This window comes from Opisthocomus hoazin, chromosome Z (genome assembly GCF_030867145.1).
Source record: "Opisthocomus hoazin isolate bOpiHoa1 chromosome Z, bOpiHoa1.hap1, whole genome shotgun sequence".
In the NCBI taxonomy this organism is placed as follows: Eukaryota; Metazoa; Chordata; class Aves; order Opisthocomiformes; family Opisthocomidae; genus Opisthocomus; species Opisthocomus hoazin.
Genome location: NC_134454.1, coordinates 47,944,759 through 47,969,344, shown reverse-complemented (window position 1 = coordinate 47,969,344; position 24,586 = coordinate 47,944,759). Strand labels below are relative to the sequence as shown.

The following is a 24,586-nucleotide window of genomic DNA, read 5'->3' as shown; positions in this document are numbered from 1 at the left end:
GCAAGTGGAGGAGAGGTATATGCTTTCCATTCTTCTGCAAAACAAGACTTCCATTCAGGTGCTTTAACGTGTCCTCCACAGGAGGCAAGTGTAACAATACCAAAGGGAAAGACCCCACATAGAAGGCTTGACATTATGTTTTCAGATTTATAACTCAAAATTAATAAAAACCCAAACAAAATACAACAAAACAACGAAAAAACCCCACACAAAACCCTTTTTACCAGAAAAATTCAAGCATTGTTGTACAAGCAGGGGTTCTAATAAACATGTACCTTATTAAACTAATGGTTTTCAAACTTGTTTCCATGTTTGCTATTCAAAAAATAACAAGATGACATTGAAGTTCTGGTATACCTCGTATTTGCCTAAGAAGCACAGAAACTCCAGTGAGCAAATGCTGCAGTTTTACTGCAAACCCTAGATTTGGCAAAATGGAAATCCTTTACCTGAAAAGACTACATCTGCATTCTCAAAGAGGTATTCTCAAGTGTTGAACTTTGTTCACTGCGGGCTGACAGTGTCTAAAGGAAATAATAATACAGTCTCTGTTTTCCATTGCATACATTTGGAAATAAGTGGTGTCCACCACCTTTCCACCAACATCGTTTAGCTCAGCAGAAAATTGACGAGTTAAACTCAAAAACAAGAGGGGGAGGCGAGGACTGCAGACCATAATTCAAAACCTTGATCTTCCAGCAGAAATATCTCAGCAACATTCACAAATTGTTAATAGACTCATCGGAATTTTAAAGGTGCTGTTTTATCAGTTTTAGTATTTTCAGAGGAACACTATTTTTACACAGTTCTGTTGAGGAACTAGAAACTCACTGATGCAATAAAATTTAAACTTCCTGAATCAAAATTTTTACATCGATTTGGCATCATACCATCCTCAGTTCAAAAATTAACCAGAATAACACTGGCAGGGGAAAACATGTATGAAGTCTTATGAAAGATAAAAACCACTAGTTTCATTCAGTACTTTTGGAAAATCTAACAACAATAATTCTATAATTTCAGTACCATTAAAAATTACTCTTGTGACCATTAATATAATGGGGCCTTGCACAGGATACAGATACCAAAAAGAACTAGACATTTCCAGAAAGGAAAATCTGGCCAAGACCCAAAAATACCTCTAAAAACAAATGCAAGGCTGACAGGCCCTCCACTCCTGTGTTTAAGCTATTATGTATACATTGCCTTGTTCCTTTGTTTGCAAATAAAAGTTGGTTTTACTTCGGTTGAGGTTTGAATGAATCTAGGTAAATTCTTTTCTTGAGGGAAGTAGAGCACTGAAAAAATGTATCTTACATTGAAAAAAAAAAATTAAAAAGGGATATTAACTCTTCCTGTTTCACGCAATATGAAACGGGATGGGCTGTAACACTCTCACAAGTACGCATGGCCTTCCAAAACAATACAACAAAAGCAGTATTTCATACAAAATTCCGAAGCCATAAGTAATTCATAAACACAGTTTATAAACTGAGAGCAGAGACAGAGGTGTGACCAAGTTAATAAAACGGAAAACTACTTCAGAAAAGCTGCCGAGTTGCTGCAATGTGATTTCAAGAGTAATCTGCAGTGAAAGCAAACTGTTGTAGTCCCCCCAGACAGAAGCCAATGTTAGAACCACCCTTACGACACAGCACCAGAACTCCCTGCTCAGAAAAGGCCAGATGGAGAAACTAAATCACTTTCTTTCTCGGAGACTGGTTTCACCAGGTCATGATTGATTCCATCAGTGAGAAATCTGTGGCAGCATGCATCTTGGCTTCCTACACTGCATCTGGCTTTATAGAAGACCTATGGCACCTAGATTCCAGCACCAAAATTCAGAATCGTCAAAAAAAAATTATACCACTTTAAACAGCATCTGATCCTAAAAACACTGCAGTCTACACTGCACATTTTAACTGAATTCCAAGTCATTTCTTTGCACATTTTACTCTTTCAGAGGACCTACAGATCTGCACTATCTTGGTTTCTGAAACTTACTAATAATACGGCTCAAGCCAGTAGCTACCCTTCTTGCCATTAAAAACAACACAGCTTTTTTATGACAATGGCAGTAAAGCTAAAAAGGAAGCCAGCATCAAATACATTTTTTTGCTACTTTGAAAATACAACTTAGCAGTTGTAAGCAAAAGACTTAAGATTACTCTTGCTATCAATGACCATAGTCAAAGACGCACTAAAAGGCCACAAAGTACTCTTCAGGAATTTGGGCTTGCCATAACAGAAAACAAGGTGTAATTTAATAGTCAATGTACATAGCTATAAAAACAAAGGAAAGGAGAATACTCACCATTAACTTGACTGAGTAATATAATTTCCCAATCAGATATAACTTTGCATTTTGGGGGGAAAATTTTCATATTAGCCACATTTAAAACGCATAAAATTAGGAAGCAATCTTGAAAAGGGTTTTTTTCTGTTGTTGTTGTTAAAATTAAACAGTTAATAGTAAGCAGGTAGAGTTGTCTATCTCCACTATACACTCCTCCTCATTTTTTCATGTTTGGGTAGGGTTTTTTTGTTTGTATGGTTAGTTGGTTTCATTTGCCTTTTTACATTTTCTTTTGTCTGTTGTCAACTAAACGCACACCCAAAGGTCCCAATTTATTCGATGCATGCTGGCTTACACAGTGAACTACTTTACCTTTTTAAAAACCTAGTATTCCCCCTCAGCGTATGCTGAAACATTAAGCTGAGGAGATAAAATTCACTCTCAGCTGCAGGGCCAAAGGACAAGGCTACTGTGAAGGTCGCTTCTGCAGAAGCTCAACAGAAGTGCCTATTTGTAAACTCCTTTTCCATGGCTCCTGCGCCAGTCTGTAAGGACCCGACACAGAGTCCCATTATGTGTGGTCATGGATGGCTTTCCATCCGCAGAGATCATCTGTCATTTCATTCCAAATACAGGCAAGTTTTCCAGAACACTAAAAACTTTTTAAGTACCATTCAAATTTCAGAGATTTATTTAGAAATAATTTCGGGATTTCGATTTCCTTTACATTGTGTAGCCACAAAACTACCCTCTTTCCCATCCCCAAGAATCTGTTTCAACTATGTATTTTAGACTTTTGGACATTTTTTCCATTGTGTACCACAGTGTATTTGGTATCTTAGCACCAGAGAGTGAATATCACTGCTGTAAAGAGCTCCCCTCACATTATAAACAAGGCTGAGGTCAGATCAAACCACTGCAGAGGTTGGTCATCAGTCAATATGAAAACTGCTGATGCAAACCTCAAATTATGGCTCTCATAGTGAACATGTCTTTATCTGTTTCTGTGACAATCTTTTGAGACACATATAATATGGAAAATCAAGCAGTTCAGGAGGAAACAGTGCTAAGTGTGCATTAGGTAGGTCAACACTCACTGCATGTTTTTCTTTTTTTTTCTAAAATATAAATCATTATCATGCATTGCAAAAGAAACCCTCAAAAACAGCAAAATGTTTACTTAGGTTCTTCTCTACAAACAAGCATGATAGTCCTTATTGCATCACAGCTGCTGGTGATGAGAATTACAAAGCTGATTAGGAAAAGGAGATAAAATCGCTTTCTTCCAACAGCTTTGCGATGATGCAAAATGTACAGTAAGAAGCTCAGAAGAAATTCTGATGACTGTATAAAACAAATTCATAATACCCTTTCTTTTAATCTCAACTTCCGTATCCTTATGCTTTGCGTTTTACAACCTCCCTTACTTATCCTTCTTTTTCTAATTAGAAGTGTTTGATGAGATGTTTCTTTCCCTCCAATCAAAATAGGAACCTTTTACATTTCAGATCATATTATGCTACAGCCACTTGAGGTAAGTCGGGAAGTGCTGAATGATAAAAATAACTAGTAAGACATGTTTGTGCTTTGAAATCCTCCATGCTCTCTTTCTTATCCCTTACAGGTTAACTCTTGACCCATCAAGTCACAGTGACTATTAGGATTGATTCAAACACACAAAGTGTGTGGAAAAATTCCTGCAGACTACAGTGACGCTTGAATCAAACGCTTACGTGTTAGTCCCAGTCTAAGACAGCTTCAGGCGGCAATACTGCCAAAAGCAGCAGTCCCACCTTCATCCATCCATTTGTTCTTGTTTACTTCATGCTTTTTCTTATATCAGCAACACCATCAGTTCAGCTACATCAATCGGATAAGGCAACTGATCTAGATTAAACCAACTGGTTTTTTTCCCTCCCAGAAATGAAAGCTATCTGTAGAAGATTGTCTGGGTACAAGTCTCCCTCACCACTTAACATTATTAATGCATATGCTGCTGCTGCTAATACCAAATAAAATGACACATTTTGCTCTGTTTGATAACTAAGTGCATGTTATTGTGCATCTCCTACGTCATTATGAAGAATATATCAAACCAGCAAGACTACATTAGAAAAGGCAGAATTTTTTTGAATAACTTTATTTTGGTATTCAAGCATTGCTGCACTGTGAATTCCAAGTATACTGACCTTGGGAAAAGCCTCTTGAAAAAGGTCAAAGGCAGGAAGAAAATAAGAGTGATTTTAGTTAGTATTAAGATGTTGAGAATGTCATGACGTGGTACAACCCACCAAATAGGTGCATACAGGCACCCAAGGGCATCTAAAGTTTGTGAGAACGTACTGCTGAGAATTACTGCACTTAAATCGACAATACTACACAGTTAAATACACTTATTTACCAACATAAACATCTGTAGTATCATTACCTATTTTATAATCATTTGTACATCCTAATATTATATGCGTACCTAGACAAACTGACTTGTACAAAGTCAACTAATAAGAAATGATACTTCTAGAGAAGCCTAGAAGTATCTTCAGCTTTAGTAGACATGTACATAAATAATGAACACGCTGCTATATTCTCACTAGTTGTGAGGACTGCAAGATATATAAAAAAAAATACATTAACAATTCCATTAATATTTTTAACTACATTTTGATACAGACCACAGAGAACGCAAGGACGTAAAATCAACAACACTGCACCCTCAAATTGCTATCCAGCAATGTAAAGCATTAAGCATCAATGCACTCCAAGTTATTTACATGCTGATGTGCTTGGCTAGTTCAGTGTCGAAATATATAAAATATGAACAGATGTGCCATGCAAAACCCTAAATTTGGGATTAAAGTTAAGGATTCATTATTCCTCTACGTCACTAAATATTAACCCACACACAAGCACTATCCCTCCCCTCTCTGACTGTCTTTGAAGAAAGTTTGGATACAATTAAATTCTTCCTAGGCAGGAAATTAAACAAAAGCAACAAAGAATAAAATTAAAGAGTAAACATAAGCTGTTTTCAAAAAAAACTATGGCATTTCTCCAGGTTATTTATTTTATCCTAATTGAAACGCTTTTTTTTTTTAATAACACTTGCTTCCCTTCTGATTTGTGGTCGTTGCTCACTATTCAGTTACTAGGCTTTGTGAATTTACTAGGTTAAAAGCTATCAGAACTACTCACTTTAAAATGCCACATCTTTTTAATATTTAAATGACAGGCTAGCGCTGGCTGTGTTATAATTAGAGTGATATATACTTCGACACAATATGTATGCAAGTTGTGTTTGGAGCAGTTTCTTAAATGACAGTGTCTCTATGCTATAGATGCAGCACCCTTAAATAATCAATTTAATTCAAAGCAGTCCAGGGAAGGATTCATTGCCTTACCCGTATCCAGCTGTTGGCCTTCAATTCCACAGGGTTCTGTGGTTCACTGCTGTATAGACAACATAAGCACCACATCAGAGTCTTCTGGCTTTCATCTGCAGGAAAAAAAGCAAATCAGGATACATTTAGAGGGAAAAAAAAAAAAAAGAAAAATCAAAACACAGACAGAATTACACACAACAATCCCTATCCACCCACAAAACTAAAGCCCTAAATATCCGTCTCAACTCACAATGCTTCCATTCTACCAGATTCACACCACAGATTTAATATTATTCATATGTAGCTCTTGTGTAATGATTTCCTTCAATAGCAATTTAAAACATATCAAAGAGTTTTAAATCTATACAATATTTAAATAGTCTTAAGAAACATGCATGACCTAGTGTTTCATTTACATAAATAATACTGGAAGCTGTCATCAAGGAAGCTTCAATTCACCATCTAAATAATATTATTAGTAATAAACAATAATCAACAGTAGTAATATAGTTATTACATTGTGTTCAAAGTTTGCACAATTAAAGAACACTCACTTCTGAAAAAAATAAGTTTGTGAAGTATGAAATAATTCACAACAAGAATGTAAAATATCAAGTTTTCTGTAAGAATGTGTTAAGAGTCTCCATGCTTCAGGAAAATGATATTTCTGCAAACAGAATAGCTAAACGCTGACAGAAAAAAACTCCTATTGTGATTTTCTGTTCAGGAGCAGATCAGGTTTTAGTTAATTCTCACCCACTGTTGGCAGTGACTTGCCTGCTCTAAAAACCTCCTATACTGAGCAATAGTGTCACTGCTCAGATGCAGATACCATTATAGAGGAGCTCATTATTTGGAGTAAGCAGTTGAAGAGCCATTTAACTCATGATTATTTCCCACAACTTTGTTTCCAATAGGCTTTTTTTAAAAAAAAAAAAAAAAATGTTCTTTGGCAGATTCCAAGAGTCTCTACACTGAATTTCATCCCAGAATAAAACTGCATGATCATAATAAAAAATTACAAAAACTGGATGTAGTACTGTAGCTCTGATATAATACTCACACAGTAAGTGGTATTATTCGTGTTAAAAATAAAACAAACAAGTAAGACCACATGAGTCTTAGAAATTGTATTAGGAGACAATTTAATTATCAAGCTTAACAAGAGATTTCTTTTGTTTTCTGTGAAATTGTTATCCAGGATGTAATAAACAGTATTATTTAGTAGTGCTTTGCTGGCAAAGCCTGAAGAAAAAATAAAAGCTCCATTAAGTAATGCCTGTATTTTCACCAGGTGATCAGAGATGTTAATATTGATTTAAACGAGTATTCCTCAATAAACGTCCAACAAGCCTGTAGGCCATTACTGGCCTCCCACTGACTAACATCTCTGCACAGATATGGTTTCTCAAACATACACATCTAACTGACTACAATTTGGGGTACTCTGCCATTGTGTGTTTGGGGATTTTTTTTTAATACAGATTTTTACAAGGCTAATTTCCTAGGTTGTTTAAGATTGGCGTCGAAGGAGACTTCTTGCGTACTTCTCAGCAGAAATTCAAAGTATCCCTATACTTTGATTGTAACTAAATCCAACTAGCATTCAGACATCAGCACAAAGAGGCAACTTTATCTGCTTAAAAAAAACATTTCACATAAACTCTGACATGAAATTATATGCGAAGAAAAAACTTTAAATGAATAAATGAAGATTTTGAACATTATTAATTACTAATACTAAAATGTTGTCTGTTTACAAAGTCTGACTTTTAAAATAATTTTCAATTATATGAATTACATTTTAAAAAAAGTCAAACTATACAGAAAGAGGCGGGGCAGGGGGGGAGAAAAATCACATCCAAATTGCCTGTCCCAAAGTATACGTAGTTCAAGTGTTCCTTCTTTTGACTCATCTTGTTTATACTGTATATCTACAGTATGCCATTAAGTCATTTTATTTAAGTAATGGTTCTCCTTTTGACCTAAAAAAATAAAGCAAAGAGGTGAAAAAAAGTGCATGTAACTGCTTAATTAGACTTCCACATGAGAAGACTTTTAGCTACATGTGATGACTTGCTGCATACTATAAAGTAAATTGCATGTATTGTTGCCTGTCAGAAATGTAAATCAGTACGATGAAAGCTAAGATGATGAAAACAAAGCTTAGATAAATGACATACTGGCCACTTTGCCAGCATAACGAGCTTACACAGATTTACCTAGATCCATTCAAACCTCAGCCTAAGTAAAACCAACTTTTATTTGCATCATAGCTATGCCAACAGCTCCCAAAAAAACATGGGACTTGTACAGCTTCACGATTTTCCCAGTCAAAATCATGTTTTGGCTGCAACCAAAACTGAAGTAGCCTCCCAGAGATCTGTAAAAAGTAGGAAAAGGGACCACACAGTCCTCTTGCTGAAGTACCCAATGACACGCCCAAGGCCACTCTCACGTTCACTGTTTTCTTTTCACAACTGCTTTGGAACTGGGGATGAAAGATGGGAAGATTAAGAATAAGGAAGGACAGATCTTAAAATAATTATATCAGCTGCAAAAGATAATCACATCAAAAGACCAAACACAGAGCCACAGAAAGCTTAGTGATGGTTTGGTTTTTTCCGCCTTTTCTTCTACTAACTGTGATATCCACGGAAAACATACCATCATGGTTTGCACTGAAAACTATTATCAGGATACGAGTGAAGTCATATGATCTTACTGTAGTATGAAAGAATGCTCACTACCCAAATAAATATCCAATTAATACACCCAGAGGAACAAAAACAGTAGCTCAAAGGTGGAAATTATATCCCCAAAAAGGTCATCAACTACCTACTGGACTTCCTAATTAGGTTAATGTTTTAACTCCAACTAAAGGAACAGAAATTTTCTGTAGGAAATTTAAGACAGCTTGGAAGCTGTTTTGTAAAAAATCAAAAAACAACAACAAAAACCAAACTAGAGCCCAAACTGTTATGACGAATCAGATTGCGTCTATTCTCTGCCAGCCTCATATCAAAAATTTAAAAAAAAGAGGAAAAAAGAGGAAAAAAGAGGAAAAAAGAGGAAAAAAGAGGAAAAAAGAGGAAAAAAGAGGAAAAAAGAGGAAAAAAGAGGAAAAAAGAGGAAAAAAGAGGAAAAAAGAGGAAAAAAGAGGAAAAAAGAGAGGAAAAAAGAGAGGAAAAAAGAGAGGAAAAAAGAGAGGAAAAAAGAGAGGAAAAAAGAGAGGAAAAAAGAGAGGAAAAAAGAGAGGAAAAAAGAGAGGAAAAAAGAGAGGAAAAAAGAGAGGAAAAAAGAGAGGAAAAAAGAGAGGAAAAAAGAGAGGAAAAAAGAGAGGAAAAAAGAGAGGAAAAAAGAGAGGAAAAAAGAGAGGAAAAAAGAGAGGAAAAAAGAGAGGAAAAAAGAGAGGAAAAAAGAGAGGAAAAAAGAGAGGAAAAAAGAGAGGAAAAAAGAGAGGAAAAAAGAGAGGAAAAAAGAGAGGAAAAAAGAGAGGAAAAAAGAGAGGAAAAAAGAGAGGAAAAAAGAGAGGAAAAAAGAGAGGAAAAAAGAGAGGAAAAAAGAGAGGAAAAAAGAGAGGAAAAAAGAGAGGAAAAAAGAGAGGAAAAAAGAGAGGAAAAAAGAGAGGAAAAAAGGGCAATGTTTTTCTTCTAACACAGTGTGGTCTCAATCATCCTATGATACAGTCAGTTTATAAATACCCTGTCATGAATGGGGCCAGATGTAATGAACTAATAAGAAAACCCTAATCTCATAGCCATAAATATTCATTTTAGAGTTTGTAGTAAAGTTTTATTAAAATATATCAGAAAAAGTTGATTAGCTAAAACAGAACTTTCTGTGGAAATGAATGCATACATAAGCATGCATGCTCCCACACATATACCAACACACAGAGCCACCAAGAAATTCCCCAGCATTTATGGTATTAGTCTGGGATTCAAGACATTTGGGCTCAAAACTCAAACCAGGAGGGTCCTACTGAGAAGATAATCCCCCAACCCACAGAAAAAACATTGGAATTCCTTACCAAGACTGAATTCCTCATGTAACCCTTGTGGTTTAGGACCACAAGTACAGCCATGAGATTTTCTTCAGTCGTGCTTCCTTCACATTAGCATTCTAAATAAGGCTAACTTGGTCACCTCCTGCTCAGGAGTGTTTATGAGGAGATTATTTTCCCTTGGAGACCATGCTTCCTGCACTGAGTGGTCAGCCATGTCAGCTTCCAGCACCAACAGACATTCATCTAAGGTGATAGATATTGTGGTTTGGACATGATGCAGAAGCGTAATGTTTCTCCTCCTCCATTTACTAGTATTAAAGACTGAATTGAACAAAATTAGTTCCTTCTACTGTGAGGGTGGCCTGGTCTCAGACACATGTCTGAATGAGCTATTTATCCAAATGAGAAATTACACGAAACCCACCTGAGAGTCAGCATCTGCTACAGCCAGCACTATCTTAAACAATATATTCAGAAGCAGTGCCAAACAAAATGAAAATCTGCTGAATGTGCCAGCAGTCCAAAGAGTGCTCAGGTGGCTCTAAAAGGAGGATGTAGTGGGAATGTATGAGCAGACATCTTCAGGTCTGTTGACATCAGAAGAATGTCCTTGACTCATCTTTAAGCATTAAAATGAAGGATTTCCATATTGAGAAAGTGAAGTTCTCTGAATTGGATTGCTTGCAACTGTGAGACCCAAAAAACCCTATAGTAAAACTCCACTCTCTTGCAGTCTTCAGAGGTAATGATCAACTTGCATAAAAAGGGCTTTTCTTGTTTTAGAATATGCCTGAGGGATACCAAAGAAGAGGAAAGTAGATGAAGCCAAGAACGTATTGCTGGGATTGTTGTGAAAAAGAGTTAAAGGCAGAAACAGTTGGCTTTTCACTTTGATGAAAAACATAGATGAAGCTACTTTCTATACCACAATATATTGTCAGCTCAGAAAAACTGATGGTCTATAGACTGGTATATTCCAAACAAAAACTTAGAAGAAAAGCACATGTGTAATTGTAAACATCAACAGTTATCAACCTTCTCAAATGCTCAAACTATGATTAAAAAGGGAACCATTGTAAAAATAATTCTACAAAGTATGAAAAGGCTTTTCTCAAACGGTGCCACAAAAGCACACATTTGCTGCTCTGTGAAAGTGATCTCTGTGTAAATCTATGGCTCCTTCCCAAATTTTCCCTTCAGAGGAGAAGTGCTGACATATCACACATCTACCATGTGTTTTGCAGACAAGCTGATTCTGCCTGTGCTTGGAGCTGACTAGAAGAAGGTAACGCCAAACCAGAAGACATGTGATTGCTTTATCCTAATGCTGGTTTTGACTTCATAAGCCCGTGCAGGTGACCACACAAATTGTCCTCTCTTGTATTTGCCGAAAAGGAAGCATAAAGCAGAAGAGACAAAATGTGACTTTTTTTGTTGTAGTTGTAGTAGTAGCAGGAGACTGGCAAAAGATTATTTTAAGGGGCTCACAGAGATTAGTTTTCTGCTTAAAAGTAGATCCCAAGTTATTTATCAACATCTCAATTCCTGAAAAATATACTGGAACTGCTGGTGAGGTAGCACAAGTAGTGTTTCCTCCCTCCCAGCAGTCTTCCTGTCCCCAATTTCTTTTCTCTTCGTTATTCTCATCTACACACATATACACTACCACGAAAAGGTTTCTGGGTTTTCATCCTTTTTTTCCTGAGTCACCACTTTACTGTCTTGCTTTTGATTCTGTGTGCATTTTCACTAGTTTGAAAGATGGGGAAAACACACATTTGGAATAAACTCAGTAAAAGCAAACACAATCATAACTTAGTCCAGCTTTACACAAAATAAAAGTATAAAAAATAATTCATCTATATTAGCATACATAATATTCTGATGTATAGCTGGAAGAAACTTCGTTTGAAAGTAACGCAAAACACTAGATATTGTACTTTTTGAAAACCTAACAAAAACATAATTAATAGAACAAGAACATAAGAAAAACGGAAATCATGATGCACATAAACACTACCTGGGTTTAAAACCTACTGCTCCCAAGTCAAGATTCTGTAACTAATCCATTAAATTAATTAGCTCCAAAAGTAAATTTAAGATTTCTCAGTGCAACAGATTTTAAATAACTTGGCTAACATTTTCATTTCAAAATTTTAATTAAGTAAAAAAGAATGCTGTGTTTTTATGAAAAAAAAATTAAAGTATATAACAAATTGTATTTTCCTAATTCCTATAGAATAGTTTATGGAACTGCTGCAGAAGTATCATTACACATTCTTACCAAATCCTACAACAAAAGGATTCCAACAAAGCCTTCCTAGAAGCTGGCCAATTAAAGGGAACTGCTGGATTGCTACAATTGAATCCTGTTAAAACACAAAAACAAACAAAAAGATAATAAATATACTGCACATCAAAAGTAGGTTAGGAGAATTAGTAATGATACAGATTGTTGTAAATTACAGTCCCAATGGTTTTGTAGTGAAATGCTCTGGAAGCAAAACACCTGCAGGTATGTAATAAAAGCAGAACTTCCTGAAATTTGCTATAATGTCATAATTCAAATAAGCTAAAGCTTAAGTAATTTCCTCACCTAAGACTTAATTATGAAAATTTGTTCATTTGCTGCCCATCCAGTAATCAAAAAACAGTATTAGTAACCAAGATTTCATAATAATAAAAGCACAATCAGACTATATTTTTGTTGATCCTAATTGCTTTAATATACTGTATCACAGAGTTTCTGAAGAAATTAATATCTACTATGGCATAAAACTAAGTATCTTTCTATTACTTTTGCTTGCTTTCTTTAACTTGTGTTATGACTAGCCAGTAACAAACTGCAATTTAACTTTTACCCAAATAGAAAGCAGCTTCACTATAAAAGTAGTAGACAATGTAGTTAATATACAACCCTATGTAATCAGTCTTATTTTTCCATTTTTGCAGCTTTACTATCTCATAAATGAAGGCTTTTAAAAATGGTGCTGTACTGAGATAACATGCAAGTAGCAGGAACGATAACCATCTCCTGCTGCTGCAATAAATTCCTTACATTTGTCTCACATTTGGGGCTAGCCCTAGACTTTCTGGGGCCATACTCACAAGGTCCATTTCAGGCCAAGCCTCAGATTACTTGAAGTAGCAACATTAAAAATAGATTTCCCCCCCCGTCCCCCCCCAAGAAAAAAAACATAAATGTGGGAAGAAACACAACTTCTCAGAAATCTTTTATTTAAAAGTTAAATTCAGTTCAGAATAAAATAAGAGCTCTGCAGTCTTCAGATAAGGATATTCAAAAATAAGTACTTCCATAAGAAGTCAGCCTCATGCCATAATGCAATATTTCTAATTGCTAATTAGACTGCATTATACTGAATACATATACTGAAAAAGCCACATTCAGAAAAAAACCTATACACAACTGAACATATAAACAACTAAACTTATGTTTAAAATGAGCACTCTAGTAAATGCAGACAATAATTAAATTACTAAACAGAGCAGCCAGCACCATAATGCCAATGGTGCTGATGCTGACCATGCTGCTAGAATTCACTACGTGTGCCACAGCACTGGGGTTAATGTGTCAACAGACTCTCTAAGATTTAAAGGATCACTTACAGTTTTGCATGTTAAGGCCTTTAAATAATCCAATTTATGACCTGACAAACAGAATCAAATTCTTGTTTATTTTAAAGAGTTTTTTAAAGAGGCTACAGCATTGGCTGGGAAATCTCACGTGACAAAAACCAATCAAGAAGAAAAAGCTCCTTTCACAATAAATCAGGGCAACAGGAAGCACACTCCTGTTTGCATTACCTGTGACTGTTTCCCCAGTTTGCCCCTCTGATCCAGCAATACATCAGGTCAATAACAGAAACCTCCTTGCTACTGTTAGCTTCTGGTTTTGTCAAAACATGGTGCAGATTTTTTCCAAGGGCATTTTCAAAACAGGTCACTCTTCCTTTTAAAGTCACTTACCATATGTTTTAAAGTTTCATAAATCTGATGTAGAAACTCCTGGAGCCGGGGCAAGTGAAGGGACACATCCTTCTGGGATTCCTCTGTGGTGGCTTGACCCCATTTAATAGCTTTATCCAACCAATATTCAAAGTTCAGTTTGGGCACAGTAGTGTCCTGGGCCATTCCACAATCCTGAAAAAAGATTATAACTCTCCATCAGGCAGCACTAAACAGTGGCTTCAAAGAATGAAAATGGGAAGAAGGATTTCTGCTAACTTTTTTTGTGTTCATGTGTGGGGGGTGTCTTTGTATTTACATCTCATAAGGGTGCCAGTTTCCTCTGTAGTAGTAAGAAGCTAAAATAATAAACCCACTGTGACAAAGTAGCAATGGGGGCACAGTAATCAGTAAATTACCTTAGAAGGAACCACTCCGCTGTGTCTCAGGCTTTTATTATCTGAATTTGTCATTGCTCATATTTCACTTCAAGAATATTAGAATAATGTGAGTGTGCATAAATTTACAATGCTTTGCATAACGAAAACCTGAAAATGCCCGTTTCAAGATAAATGAAAGTATTAAAATAAGGCTCAATCGAAACAAAAGGGGTTAGGGGGCCTTTCCTCGTTGTAAGTTCTACATTTGTAATTCATCATCAGTTTTAAATGTAAAAAGAGTATCTCCTTAAAGGAAACTAATATCTTTGGTATTTCAGCTCTGTTTTTATGATTATACAAAGGAGATGGAAAAAATACAACCACACGCATCTTAAATACAACTCCTATAACTCAGTTCTGAATAAAAGGTGTACCGTATATAATCTATATCCAATGGCACACTTTGCTGTAAAAATTGGGTCTTTGAGAGATGAGCATCATTTTCAAGCCAGAATGTTGAAAATTTAACCAAATTGCCCCAATAAGACACCAAAAAAAACCCCTCAATTTTTTCTGCTTTTCTATTATATTTTTCATTGGCAGAAAGACAGAGAATAGCACAGCAGGCACTACACCAACCTTTAAATCTCTCTGAAAGAAACACCTCATAGGCTGAAAGAGCCAAGAGCTCTCACAGCCATTCAATCATTGTTCCTTCTGTCAAGACTGTAAAGACAAGTGTCAATTAACACAAATGTGGTGGCAGTTTTCAGGAATGAACTGTTGCCCACTTGGAGACACTCACGGAAGCAACAGAGATCAGTGAATATTTACCTTTGTGAGCTACAGATATGGAGCTACAGACCAAAAAAATAAACCTGAACCTAAGCAGGAGCCCTGCAAATCAAGCTTGCTTCACACAGCTAAGCCTTACAAGCACATCACTTCTGTAGCATGCTAATCTTAGCCAGATAAAAATCTGGACATCATTAATAAACCTGTTTGATTTCTACGAGTTATGAATAAATAAATATCCCATAGTGAATAACAACTATTATTTGACTTTGGATCCTGTCCAGCGAAAAAAAAAAAAAGTACGGTAAAGCTACTGGCTTGCCAGAGTTCAACGCATATTTGCCCTAAACATGTTCAAAGTAACATAAGCAAAGCCAATGCTTTTGTGTTCTTTATTACACTCTCGTTCCTACCTGCAACTGTTGCTGTCAGCAGAACTCTTAACAGACCTGTGCAGTGCCAAGATCTTACTGATCTTCCGTGAGTATCAAAAACAGGCTATGAGACTTCATCACCATCTCTCTCTGAAGTGACATAGGTCAAATGCCCAGCAGCAATTAGCCATCAAACACTCTTATCATCATAGGGACATAATAAAGACTTCAAGAACAAATTAAAGCCAGGAACTAAATTTACACATTTGAGTGAATTAATAAGCCTGTTTGATGTTCCCAGGTTAAGATTAATCCTCCTGCATACTTAAAACTAAGTCCCCTAGTAAAATGTCTCCTAAAACCTTAAGCAAAAGGGAAAAACAGGGAAGGGGGGAAAAAACCCAGCCAAAACCCACAGACACAGCAGCATTTTGGGCCAGTCACATGAGTTGACTACGTATTAACAGAGAATCCAAGGTAAGCAAATGAAGGAGACTTATCTCCCATACCAAGTACCTGTAACTGCTATTCCAGTATGCAGAATGGCACAGCCATCACAGGGTGAGGGTTGCCTCTTTCCAGAAGCCTGAAATCCCAGCTCCACAATAAGAAACGTGTTTTATCTCCCTTCTTAATTACAGCTAAATAAACTGGATTGCTGGTCCAGAGAGATTCCTTAGGAACTACTTAGCTGGTCCAGAGCCATTGCCTTATAGAAAAAAATGTCACTGAGATGTACATTCCTTTTTAACTGCAACCAAAAAGAGAAATCAAAAAGGAGAACATCAGCACAAACCAGAAGAGAAAGGAAATCTTTAAAGTGTATCTATTCTATACACTGCTAACTACAAGTGTGCATTTTCTACAGTTTCTGATAGTTAATTCCCTTATGATACCTGGTCTTGACTATCTAGGATGTAAGCAAGTACTGTCCCATCAACAGACTTGTACTAGTCACATACATAAATCTGTCTCTCCTTCACCAAGAAAACAAAGGAGTTCTGTGTTCAGTGCTATTCAAAATTCTCACCTGGAATGCAGTATATTTTCCATATATTGTCCTGTTGTATGAAAGCATAAGCAAAGGACTTGCACCAAAAACACCCAACTATACATTCTAGAGTTCAGAGTCTGTTTCAGAAGGATCAGACCTGAACTTTCTCCTTTCACATCATTTTCTGATTAAACAGAAACAGGGTTCTGTTTCTCAAACAGAGTTCAGAAACTTTAGCTGCAGTATAATGCTCCTTCATGGACAAGTTTATGGGAAAAAATGGAGGAGTCAGTTTTTCGTCCCATTTCTAAAGTGGATTAAGGGACAAACAAATGTATTTTTCCATGCAATTAATTTTCTGAAACTGCTCAAAATACTACAACAGAAATAAGCAGCAAGTGATCTACATGACTAAGAGAACAGGTAATTTACAGTGTGTATCTGTAATAGACTGTGGTATATACACTGAAAAAAAGGGGAAATAAACCACTAAGAGTGACACAAATAACAATCTTTATTTGCACTCTCTTTGCGGCGAGGAGGCAAGGTTGAGCACTTCTGTAAAGCTTTATACAAGAACTACTCTTGCCAATTCAATTGTAGGAGAATCCCTTACAGCAACTATTAGGAACTGAATGTAGATTTTCAAAAATTATCATCACAAAAACTCTTAGAGTGATAAAAATACTGCTGTTTTCTGTTTTGGGATACAATCAATTCACATTCTTACAAAACTTACCCTGAGATCTATAGAAAAGTATATTAAAGTGACTTTTCCAAGAATTGCTGCGCTGTTCATATAGGCCATTGGCCCTTGTTTAGCATTTAGTAGGTACTTCCAATTCATCCTTGATCAATAACATGCTTAACTTAATATGCACTATGTTTTGCTTCATCACAACACTGCTTGTGCCACATCAAAAGAAAACCAGAAAAAATAATTATCCCAAGCATTTGTTCTATTTGCAATACCATGACTTCTAAGCTGTGTTGATGTGTTTGTTTATTTTAACTACAGCATCCAGTCCTAAAAAGAGCAATTTTATTAATATAGCTTACTCTTGTCTTCACCTCCACATTATCGGAAAGCATACAGTAAAACTACTGTATAAATAACACAATTAAAAAGAAAACGTAACATACCAAATCTGAGAGGCAGATTTAATCTCAAAAAACTGTCACAGGATATATAGTTTATTAACAAGAGAAATATAAAACTACCAGTTAATTAAATGTAATTTAAATATTCCAATCCCAGTAAGATACAGACCTTATTAAAAGACCTACAGAAATTATAGATAATGAAGACTTGATCAATAATTTCACTTATACTGTGAAGTATATTCCTAAAGTCTCTTGCAGGTTCATTTCCACTCTCTTCAATTAGTTGGGACTCCTTTTATTTTAGCTGCCAAAAACAAAAAAACTGCTTCTAATTTATGACTATTTACTCCACAATACAAGAAATTCAGAAGCTGGATTTACTATGAATCACTGTAAAATATCCCTTACTTCTAGAAAGAAGGGGAAAAAATAGTCTTTAGTTCTCCTTTCTCAGAATCCCCAGCCAACCCTTTTGGTCTCTTACTTTCAAGCACAGAGAACCCTGTGGAGCTCAGGCATGAGGGTACTTGTTATATCCTTCAGAAGCTGAAGGCAGCATCTCTTACAAGGAATGGATTAGCTTTATTCTGTCAAGTGAGCTATCTGGATTAGTGTCTGAAATGTAACCCTCCAGCCAGTAATTTTTGTTACCATATCTGGAGGCAGAGCCCTACAGTATACCAGGGCACTCCACTTTAGGACAGAGTTACTGCTACCTCCTCCAGAACACACATGTACAAACACCACACAGTCATTGTCACCCATGTTAAAACACACCTAATACTATTCATCTGTGACAGACAGTGAACTATTTGCAAGGGTAGAAGAGACATCAACAAAGTTTTCAGAAAACTTCTCACAACTATCTCCTTATCTATTATCTGAAAATGCAGTATTTTCGCATTCAGCATGTAAGGTAGTAAAAGAATAAATTTTTTTTTTCTGTAGAACTGCAGAAATAAAACCTCTTTAAGTAAAATCCTAAAAAGAGAAAAATCAAGTGAAAGCAAAGCAACTTCTTGAGAAATTCTGAAACTCAGGACTCGGGGAATATGCTGTTGCTAAAACATTACAGCTCCTCAGAAAGAATTTCTGTCAATCAAAGGAAAATCATTAACAAACTTTCATAGTTTTCAATGTCCCAAAATCTGGCTTTAATAGATAGCAAAAAATCACTACTAAACTTTTATTACTTAGTTTGTCTTTCATCTTGTAAATTCAGCTGTTATTTCTAAATAAACAAATGCGTTTCAATGGATCTTTGAGATACCATTAAAGTACAACATTGCTTTATGTCACACCATTCCAAATAAATGTGACAAAAACTTGAATTCAAGGTATAAAGCTCTCATTTGTGTACTTTCCCTTGAGCCAGTGATAAGTAGTTCCTCATTCCAAATGAACACTGCACTTTCCATTATTCCATCTCTGCTCTCAAATCTTGCCCATCAGCAACCCCAGCTTGTGAGGAAAAAAGAAAATAAGAAAATAGTTAAAATACTAGTATGATATCAAGGTCCAAAGGACCCCAAGTAGAACAGGTCACCACTAAGCTAACAGAATGCATAAACATACACTCCAAATTCCAAATTATTTTTAGGGTTGTTAACACTTACAAAAGCATTAGAAGAGTCATTTCGTGCATGTTTATTACATTAATAGATATTAGAAGACTGACACTAGGAATCAGGACACTAGACGTTAGGTAAGCACTTCAGCACACTATATAATCAAAAGATACCATGATTTTGACTCCTTAGGTAATCAACCTTAACTCGATTATGGTAAAACATGGTTGATACACTAACAGAGCAGAAGACTTAACTTACTGTTTCCATGTTTCAAAGATGCCAAAAATCATGTCACAGATATACTATCTAATAGATGATATTTTGACGTTATGCCAAAAGAAAAAAAAAAGTTATCCAGAACATAGATACTATTTTCTCATTTATTATTTCTCTACCTAAAATGTCTATTAGGTTCTTCCACCTTGTTCCCACAAGTATATTTTTCATCTTCACCTTGACAACTCACCTTTTATTTTCCAGGAACAAAAAGAAAACATAATACATACTTAGTGAGGCAGCAAGATCAACCATGATTATTTCGTACTTTAAAGGAAACCTATTACTCGCTCCCCAAAAATAAATTCAGAGTAAGTTTATTACAAAAACTACAAAAAAACTAAATAACTTTTTAGAAACTTCAGAAATGCCCAAGAGTAGTAAATAGTATGTGAAAACTACAAATGTATATTATTTATTCCTGTGATCTTATTTTTCACAGTGTCCCTTCTTGAGAGATTAGGTTTGCAGGCTGGTTTATAGGTTGGTATTAAGTCTAACCTAGACCCACTGGCAGTCCAACATTCAAGAATAATCTAGTGAACAATTTCCACCTTGATTCTGGACAGTATGCTTACATCCAGTGTTAATGAGTTTTGACTGTTTATTTAATAACTTTTCAGATAAGTGCAAGTTTCCCTATTCCTCTTTATGCCTACATCCACAGATACAGATTCATAGAATGGTTTGGGTTAGAAGGGACCTTAAAGATCACCTAGCTCCAATCCCCCTGCCATGAGCAGGGACACCTTCCACTAGACCAGCTTGATCAAAGCCCCGTCCAAGCTGGCCTTGAACACTTCTAGGGAGGGGACATCCACAGCTTCTCATGGCAACTTGTGCCAGTGCCTCACCACCCTCACAGTAAAGAATTTCTTCCCTATATCCAGTCTAAACCTACCCTCTTTCAGTTTAAAGCCATTACCCCTTGTCCTGTCACTACATGCCCTTGTAAAAGCCCCTCTCCAGCTCTCCTACAGGTTCCCTCTAGGTACTGAAAGGCTGGAGTAAGGTCTCGCCACAGCCTTCTCTTCTCCAGGCTGAACAGCCTCAACTCGCTCAGCCTGTCCTCATAGGAGAGGTGCTCCAGTCCTCACATCAGTTTACAGCAAGAACAAGCCACTATTATAGAAAACGGCAGACTTTCAAAATTAAAACAAATTGCATGCAAATATGTCTTCCTCTGGAAAGAAAACCAGAGTTTTGTCAAAAGAACCAACATTGGCTAAGCAGCGTACAAAATCTGGTAAACTAAACAGCTGCCAAGCAGATGGGTGGCGTTATCATGAAACACTTAGACTACCAGTTCTCCTAGAGAAAGTAGTTAACTCCTCTATTTTGCTCCTCCGTATTTGTTTCTTCTATTTATCCAGATAATTAGTATTTCAACAGTTGTCAGATCTGCTTTCTGAATTATATTATCAGATCTCACTGGAAAAAGAGCCCAATTTTCATCTTTAAGGGACTATGGTCAATAACAGGGCTACAGCAGGACACCATATGTATTAAAGCTCTTGCACAGGTTTAATCTGAGTAACATTGCAAACATCAGAACGATGTTTCCAGTTGCATTCTGTTGCCCTGAAGGACTGGAGAGGATTCGATGCCCTGAGGAAGCATGCATTGCTGGGATTCATACAAGATCTGCCTTTCTAGAACACTCTGAAAATATTACATTTCCCTCTCACCCCAAAAGGACTATACGACTAAAGCTATCTCCTTCCCATTCATCAGGCTGTAAGCTTCATGACCAAAAAAAATACTATTTATTAGCCTTCCATGGTTAACAGTAAACACTTCACACAAAAATAAATTTTAAAACTTTCTGGTTCTAATGGCAGGCTTGTCTAACGGCAGCACATCTTCCTTCTGACCTACCCTATTTCAAGGGGCTAAGAATAAAACCTTCTTCAATGTAAAAATCAGAAGTAATATCTCAGCACATCCATCTAACTCTTATATTCTGCCCAAGGGAACAGTGAAAGATATGAAAGACATTTAGGATTGATACTGCTGAATTTTACAGGTTTTGTTTGTTACCTTTCCATAATGAATCTTAACAGGACAACAAGGTAATTAATTATTGTTTCCACACACAAAAGCTGCAATTAGCAAGCCCATGGAATGGAATGCTATGTTTTTAGGCAGAAATTGAATACAAAGTCTGATCACAAGGCACTGAAAGTCACTCCTGCAAGAAACGCAACAACTAAGTTATTAAGAGTCCAACACCACGAGGTGGTTTTGTGTTTTAAAAAAGTTAAATTTAAGCGGAGAAACAGACCATGAGGTAAAGTACCTTTACATCTCTGGCAGAAGGCTCTGTACAATTCAGCAAAGTACCAAAACCACATGATGTCCTAATCTAAAAGAATTTCAATGTCAAGACTAGCCAGATCAAAATCCAGCAAGGCCCATGTAAAGCTGTCCATACCACTAGGCAGGGAATCAGATGCACATACAAAATGGAAATTTGTTTCAGGGCAATAAAGCAAATCCCAGATTTGATCTGTGCACACTGATGTTAAGCAGATCAACATGGCCTTCCAAAACAAAAGCCAGACTTGAAAGAAACACAGGGCTGCTAGCTCACCCTTTAACTCCCTGCTTGTTCTTTCATATCTGCATTGCTTACCTCTCATCAGTACACAGTGACCTGCCACAGAAACGTAACAAGAATATAAGGCAAAATACAGCAGAAGCGAGAAATGACATACATGGCATGGTGAACAGAACCACAAACAAGTACACCCCTTCATAATCTCTTTGAAATGCAGAGGGGAGGGGGGTTGAAGTGTGCCTCCTTTCACTGTATTTCCTCAGTAAGGCAAAAGCTTTCATATTTCATCTGGCCAAATCCAAATAGCAAACCTTCCAAGACCGTTTTGGTAACACTCAGGTCACTGTAATGTGGCAATCTCTCCTAGTGCTTGAGGGATAAAGATTTTTTGGGATAGCTGTAATGACAATGAATGTTAAAATATTCCTGGATTCAGTTTGTCAGACAGAGCCTTTTCACTCAGCCTAGTTCATTTTCAGCTGACATCTGTGACAAGAGCTGCAAAAAAACCCAGCCACACAAAGAAAAATACAGCCAAGAAAACAATGCAAATAAAGAAAAAATGCAACCCTGTAAAGAGTCATTAGGTCAAAATGCAACTCTGTAAAGAGTCATCAGGGCTTACTCAGCCTCTGAACTATAGGAGGCAGAACTGCTTCTGTAGAATATCTGGTAACACAAAAATGAAAGTAACATATTTTTACACCACTTCACAAAACGTCCAATCATTGCTAACACCCATTTAGCTTCACGATAGCTAGTAACCTCACACATCAATTGTGCATGGGTCTCCGACATCAGCAGTCTAAACACAACATAAATTAGACCTTCTTTTGCAGGTTACAGGAAAAGGAAGAAAATTCTGATTCTGTTTACATCAGCAGCAAAATTATTTTTAGTCTCAAGGGAGGCTAAATTTCACATTCTGCATTCAGGGCACTGAGAAGCTTATCTACATAAGAGCTCACCAAGTCACTACGCAAGAAAAGTCACACCCATTAGCAATAATGGCAAATTCTTGTTAGACGTAATTTATTGTTTGTACCCCTTTTCCTATACCCACTCTGCCAGCTAATGCATCACTCATTATCTCCTGGGCTATCTGACATGAACTTTGACTCTAAAGTTTTCATTACCATCTTCTGGCAAATATTATGCTCTCACGTAGCTTCATGTAAGCCAAAGCAAAGACGTGAATGCCTTATAATTAGCTAGACACACAGTCGTTCTTGTACCACTGTAAAATGGTACAAACTGTACTTTCTCAGTTAAACTTTTTACATCTGCTTATCACTATCTGCTCCAGCTTAAATCCACTGTTTTTACTGTAACTTCACTTGCTGTGGTGGGTTCAACCTGGCTGGATGCCAGGTGCCCACTAAAGCCGCTCTGTCATCCCGCTCCTCATTTGGACAGGGCAGAGAAAACGTAACAAAAGGCTCATGGGTCAAGACAAGGACAGGGAGAGATCACTCACCAGTTACCGTCATGGGCAAAACAGACTCAGTTTGGGAAAAATTAATTTAGTTTATTACCAATCAAATCGGAGTAGGATAATGAGAAATAAAACCAAATCTTAAAAACACCTTCGCTCCCTTCTTTCTGGGCTCAACTTTATTCTCAATCCCCCCCCCCCCCATCCCCTGAGCAGTGCAGGGGGATGGGGAATGGGGGTTATGGACAGTTCATCACACATTGTCTCTGCTGCTCCTTCCTCCTCAGGGGAGGACTCCTCACACTCTGCCCCTCCTCCAGCATGAGGTCCCTCTCACAGGAGACAGTTCTCCACAAACTTCTCCAACATGAGTCCTTCCCATGGGCTGCAGCTCTTCACGACCTGCCCCATCGTGGGTCCCTTCCACGGGGTGCAGTCTTCAGGAACAGGCTGCTCCAGCATGGTTCACCCATGGGGTCACAAGCCCTGCCAGCAAGTCTGCTCCAGCATGGGATCCTCCCTCCACGGGTCCACAGGTCCTGCCAGGAGCCTGCTCCAGCACGGGCTCTCCGGGGGTTCACAGCCTCCTTCAGGCATCCACCTGCTCCGGTGTGGGGTCCTGCACAGGCTGCAGGTGGATATCTGCTCCACCATGGACCTCCACGGGCTGCAGGGGGACAGCCTGCCTCACCATGGTCTTCTCCACAGGCTGCTGGGGAATCTCTGCTCTGGCATCTGGAGCATCTCCTCTCCCTCCTTCTTCACTGACCCTGGTGTCTGCAGGGCTGTTCCTCTCACATCGTCTCACTCCTCTCTCCATCTGTGGCTGCTCAGAGGTCTTTTCCCCCTTCTTAAATGTCATCACAGAGGCGCTACGACCGTTGCTGATGGGCTTGGCCTTGGCCAGTGGCAGGTCTGTCTTGGAGCTGGCTGGCATTGGCTCTGCTGGACATGGGGGAAGCTTCTGGCAGCTTCTCACAGAAGCCACCCCTGTAGCCACCCTGACTACCAGAAACCTTGTCACCCAAACCCAATATGCATGCCTAACAGGCTTTCTTCAACCTCTTCTTTACAGAACACCACTTCTTCACAAAACAACTACTATGGGGGTGCTGGCTGACAGCAGGCTCAGTGTGAGCTAGCAGTGTGCCCTGGCAGCCTGGAGGGCAAACCTCTGCACCCTGGGGTGCATTAAACACAGCATGGCCTGAAACACGGTAGCATGGTCTGAAAATATTAACCTTTTTTTTCACCATTTGAAAAAAAAAAGGGGGGAGTGGGACGATGAACGACACACAATCTATTCAGAAAAGAATGACTAGCCTTTCTTTCTTCAATTAAGTTGTAAGTTCATGCTGAAGGGCTTCATATTTCCAATAATTAATCTTCTTTAATAGCCATGCAACTTTGCTAAATTCAGGCTTTACCCCTGATTTGCACAGATGT

At 37.5% G+C, this 24,586-nt stretch overlaps 1 protein-coding gene across 4 annotated transcripts in view; it reads right to left on the bottom strand.

Moving 5' to 3' along the window:
- The window catches only part of FANCC (FA complementation group C), an 85,015-nt gene that overhangs the window by 54,790 nt on the left and 5,639 nt on the right, over positions 1–24,586 (bottom strand). For 3 of the 4 annotated variants that reach the window (XM_075411468.1, XM_075411470.1, XM_075411471.1), the window contains exons 2-4: positions 13,673–13,846; positions 11,970–12,054; positions 5,695–5,789 (exon numbers count right to left, since the gene is read on the bottom strand). In XM_075411468.1, coding sequence (XP_075267583.1) covers positions 5,695–5,789; positions 11,970–12,054; positions 13,673–13,837 — 345 coding nt within the window. In that variant the 5' untranslated portion in view covers positions 13,838–13,846. Of the gene's footprint in view, positions 1–5,694; positions 5,790–11,969; positions 12,055–13,672; positions 13,847–15,716; positions 15,952–24,586 lie in introns of all 4 variants that reach the window. The other variant, XM_075411469.1, reaches the window with a different exon arrangement.